Here is a 4233-nt window from a genome sequence, read left to right as displayed (position 1 = left end):
TTACTATATATATATATATATATATATATATATATATATACCGTACGAAATATTGGTGTGCATATCAAATCAAAAGAGCCTTTTTTCCATGGTTAAAATCATACCTTTCGGCGAATTATTGTATATTTGTACGGGTTTGGTTACGTAGTTATAAACATACCTTTTGGGGGATTGATGTGTATACCAGATCTGTAGAGGCTTTCTTCTGTACGCCAGTCTAGGTTTCTTCGGAAAGTCCTCACAGAGAAGAGGACGAGCAGAATCACCATGGTACATATCAACGCTTTTCTTCTCCTGGAACTCTCCTGGTACTTGTACAGTTGTTCTAATCCTAATCCAACGAGCAGACAGAAACCTACCGAGGGTATGTAGAGCACACGTTCGGCGATAACGAAGCCCACGTAGAAGAACAGGTTGGTGGCTGGAATGAATGGCAGTACCAGGAATGCCAGGGAGAGGATCACAGCGTCCAGACGGTACGAGCAGGTTACAGCACATTCGCAACAGTCGGAAGCGGAGTAGCAGATAGTTGGCTGACACACCGGTGGTGGTGCATTACAGGTTCCATTGGAAACACGGTGTCCGTTACAAGTTGACTGAATAAAGGCGTGATTGTTGTTGTTATTGTTCAATATAGGAGTAAACTTTTTGTGTCTCTGTGCTGGTCCACTGTGGTTCGAATAAAAGGAAAGTTTTGGACTCTGATTCAGAGTCTGACAAGTGCAAGTGTTAGTAGAGCCCACTAGACTAAAGGCACTTTCTGAAGGAGCTCCCCTCCTAGGCAAGTGTCTGTGTACAAAGAGAAATGTATAAATTAATCCCCCATAGAAACACAGGGTTACGAGATTTCTGGGGTCGAAGATGGAGCAGACCAAGGGCACAGCTTCCATAGACCAGTCGAAACTGAGCCACAGTGGGCATAGCAGCAACCAGAAGTTGAAGGCTGGGAGATAGAGGAAGGTTAAAGTTCGAGTCACGAAACTGTCACTGTCTGCAGCTGGGTTGTCTGCTGGGGCGAAATCCGGGGGCTTCCTGCCCATTAAATGAACTCTGAACCCCACCAGCACTATGGCTGCTCCCACCAGGTGTAGCAGCCCCTCGCGGAGACCCTGATATCGTTTCTGAAAGACATAAACATAATATATTAATTAGTAAGCGCAAGGAACTCCGGTATTTTACATAACACCCCCATTTCTGCGTCCTGAACATTCATCATGATTCTCCCCCTATAAATCACCCTCGGAACTATTTTTAACTTTATGTAAAATAACAATTTAAGTAATATATATTATCTACAGATTTCTTCAAAATACTAATTACTAAATTGTTTATGGGCCATATTTGATATACGTTTATTTTTAGGGTAACGTTAACAGGCATAATTTAGCTTTACTTTTTTGTCGTTGTTTTTTTAAGGGTAACTTTAACATGCCTAACTTCGTTTTACTTTACCCTGACTTGTTTTATAACGCTACACAGCGAAGGAGTACAATGTTCTAGTCTCAGAATGTGCAGCAGCCAATGATACTTTATATCATAGAAAACAGGAAATAAACGTTTTAGAAAACAGGAATGACGACTTTTGGGCGACAGTCCCACTTATCTTTCTTTTTCACGTAATAAATGTACTATATAAAATTATATTTAAATAAAAGCTTACTCACATGGCAAGAAGAGTGAGATATTAAGTGTTTATATTGTCCGTGATACATACTCTCAAAGTTTACTACTATATAAAATTATATTTAAATAAAAGCTTACTCACATGGCAAGAAGAGTGAGATATTAAGTGTTTATATTGTCCGTGATACATACTCTCAAAGTTTACTCTCAACATTGTTAAAGTGGAAATATGGAACTGGAGAAGGGGGGGTGTCTAACCCACTACGTCATTCCACTTAGAAAGTTAAAACAAAATAACTATCCAATAAAACATTAAATTATCTCTTGAGGGGGGAGGTTTCTCTTTCACTTTAACCAGTGGTCCTCAAGTCACATTTTTACGTCTCTTTACAGCATTATGCCCTACTCACCTCTACCAGAAGCGAGGGAATGTCCCTAGGTGTTAGACGGTGCTGGATCAAAACGTCATACACAGCACACACTCCAAGCACTGTAATGCCGTGTTCTTTGGTCAGCATGGCCCCTGTGGCTAGTCCAAGCGCCCCGTAAAGCGCCATCCAGCGGCGACCACAGTATTCGGGTTCTTTATCCCGCCACTTACAGTACTGGACATAGGCCTGCAGGGCCAACAGGAAGAAGAGGCAGGCGCCGACGTCCGCACGACCTACTACTCCTGCTACGGCTTCCGTGTGGATGGGATGGACGGCGAATAACAGGCCGGCCACCATAGTAGGCAGCGAGTGCTGTAGAAAGACTCCTGCCGCTAGGTGAGTAAAGAGACCGGAAACTAGGGCGTGCAAAAGAACGTTGACTAAATGATAGCCCCAGGGATCAAATCCCCCCAGCCAGAAGTTTATACGGAAAGAAAAGACACATAGTGGCCGGTAGGACTTGTGGGAACCGCTGTGAATGAGTGGGGTGCCCCAGAAGTCGTCCCTGAAGAGGTTAGATAAGGGGGTGCTGGGCAGTAGGTCCTGGTTTGTTTTGATGGCTCGGCTACGGAAAAAATAAAATAAGTCCATGAAACACACTTAAAGTTTAAACTTTCACCTTTACAGTAAAGACGAGCTACAAATCATTAATCTCACAAAAGAGCAAAAAAAGAAAACAAATTCCAAAAGAATTATATAAACCAATAAAAAACAAAGGAAATGAACTTTCCAATTCACAATATGATAACACAATACATTAAAATCAATGTAAAATATACGTGGCCCAAGTATAAACCAATAAAAAACAAAGGAAATGAACTTTCCAATTCACAATATGATAACACAATACATTAAAATCAATGTAAAATATACGTGGCCCAAGTATAAACTAATGCAACACATAGAAACTAAACAATAAACTATCAGCATGACAGCAGATATGTTTCAAAACATTAAAATCAATGTAAAATATACGTGGCCCAAGTATAAACTAATGAAACACATAGAAACTAAACAATAAATTATCAGCACGACAGCAGATATGTTTCAAAACATTAAACTCAATGTAAAATATAAGTAGCTCAAGTACAAACTAATGAAAATCACATTAAAATGTCAACAGTGATGTTACAAGAAATTAAAACGAAAGTGAACATAAACACCAGAGAAAACACATAAATTTATAACAAATTTTGAGGTTCGAATGCAATGAGATATTACTCCATACTTTTATTTTCTACATGTTGGTTCCTCGTCATCAAATTTAGACACCACCCTAATTCTAACAAAATATCACTGGATATTGTATTAATTGTGTAAAGCTATATCATAGAACGAATGGTTTACATTTATAATTTTTACTTAGCAACAAATATTTTTCTAGAGACAATTACAAAAAATATATCGGAATAATTATACAAATTATAGACATATTTTCTTCTTTTCGGAATATTCTAAAACACTAGAATAAATACTTAGAAGTAGGTTGACATGCTTTGAAAAAAAAATTTTTTTTAGAAAAATAAACATGAATTTCTAGGAGAGCTAAACAATGAAGATGCTCTATCGTATTTCAAGCATAATATTTATAAGTTCTCAGATAATGACAAAAAAAAGCACTGAATGTTTTCTTAGTTTTAGAGAATGCATTTGATAAACATCAAAGATTATTATATAAAACTGGAGTTTAGAAATAAGAGGTATTATATTAAAATGGTTTAATACTTACTTATTAAAAACAGAACACAGATGGTAAAAATTAAATTACGAGTTTGGTGCAGAGATAATAATAATAAAATATGTTGTTACATACGGTTCTGTACTTGAACCATATTAGTTTGGTGCAGAGATAATAATAATAAAATATGTTGTTACATACGGTTCTGTACTTGAACCATATTAGTTTGGTGCAGAGATAATAATAATAAAATATGTTATTACATACGGTTCTGTACTTGAACCATATTAGTTTGGTGCAGAGATAATAATAATAGAATATGGTGTTCCATACGGTTCTGTTCTTGAACCATATTAGTTTGGTGCAGAGATAATAATAATAAAATATGTTATTACATACGGTTCTGTACTTGAACCATATTAGTTTGGTGCAGAGATAATAATAATAGAATATGGTGTTCCATACGGTTCTGTTCTTGAACCATATTAGTTTGGTGCAGAG

At 37.1% G+C, this 4233-nt stretch overlaps 1 protein-coding gene across 2 annotated transcripts in view; it reads right to left on the bottom strand.

Annotated features, from left to right (window-relative positions):
* The window catches only part of LOC106461030 (transmembrane and TPR repeat-containing protein 2-like), a 194943-nt gene that overhangs the window by 37805 nt on the left and 152905 nt on the right, over window positions 1–4233 (bottom strand). For both annotated transcript variants that reach the window (XM_013920809.2, XM_022387839.1), the window contains exons 2-3: window positions 2034–2619; window positions 161–1121 (exon numbers count right to left, since the gene is read on the bottom strand). In XM_013920809.2, the coding sequence (XP_013776263.2) occupies window positions 161–1121; window positions 2034–2619 (1547 nt within the window). The remainder of the gene's footprint in view (window positions 1–160; window positions 1122–2033; window positions 2620–4233) is intronic.

Source organism: Limulus polyphemus, unplaced genomic scaffold, assembly GCF_000517525.1.
Source record: "Limulus polyphemus unplaced genomic scaffold, Limulus_polyphemus-2.1.2 Scaffold883, whole genome shotgun sequence".
Classification (NCBI taxonomy): Eukaryota; Metazoa; Arthropoda; class Merostomata; order Xiphosura; family Limulidae; genus Limulus; species Limulus polyphemus.
This window is presented reverse-complemented; position numbering and strand designations above follow the sequence as displayed.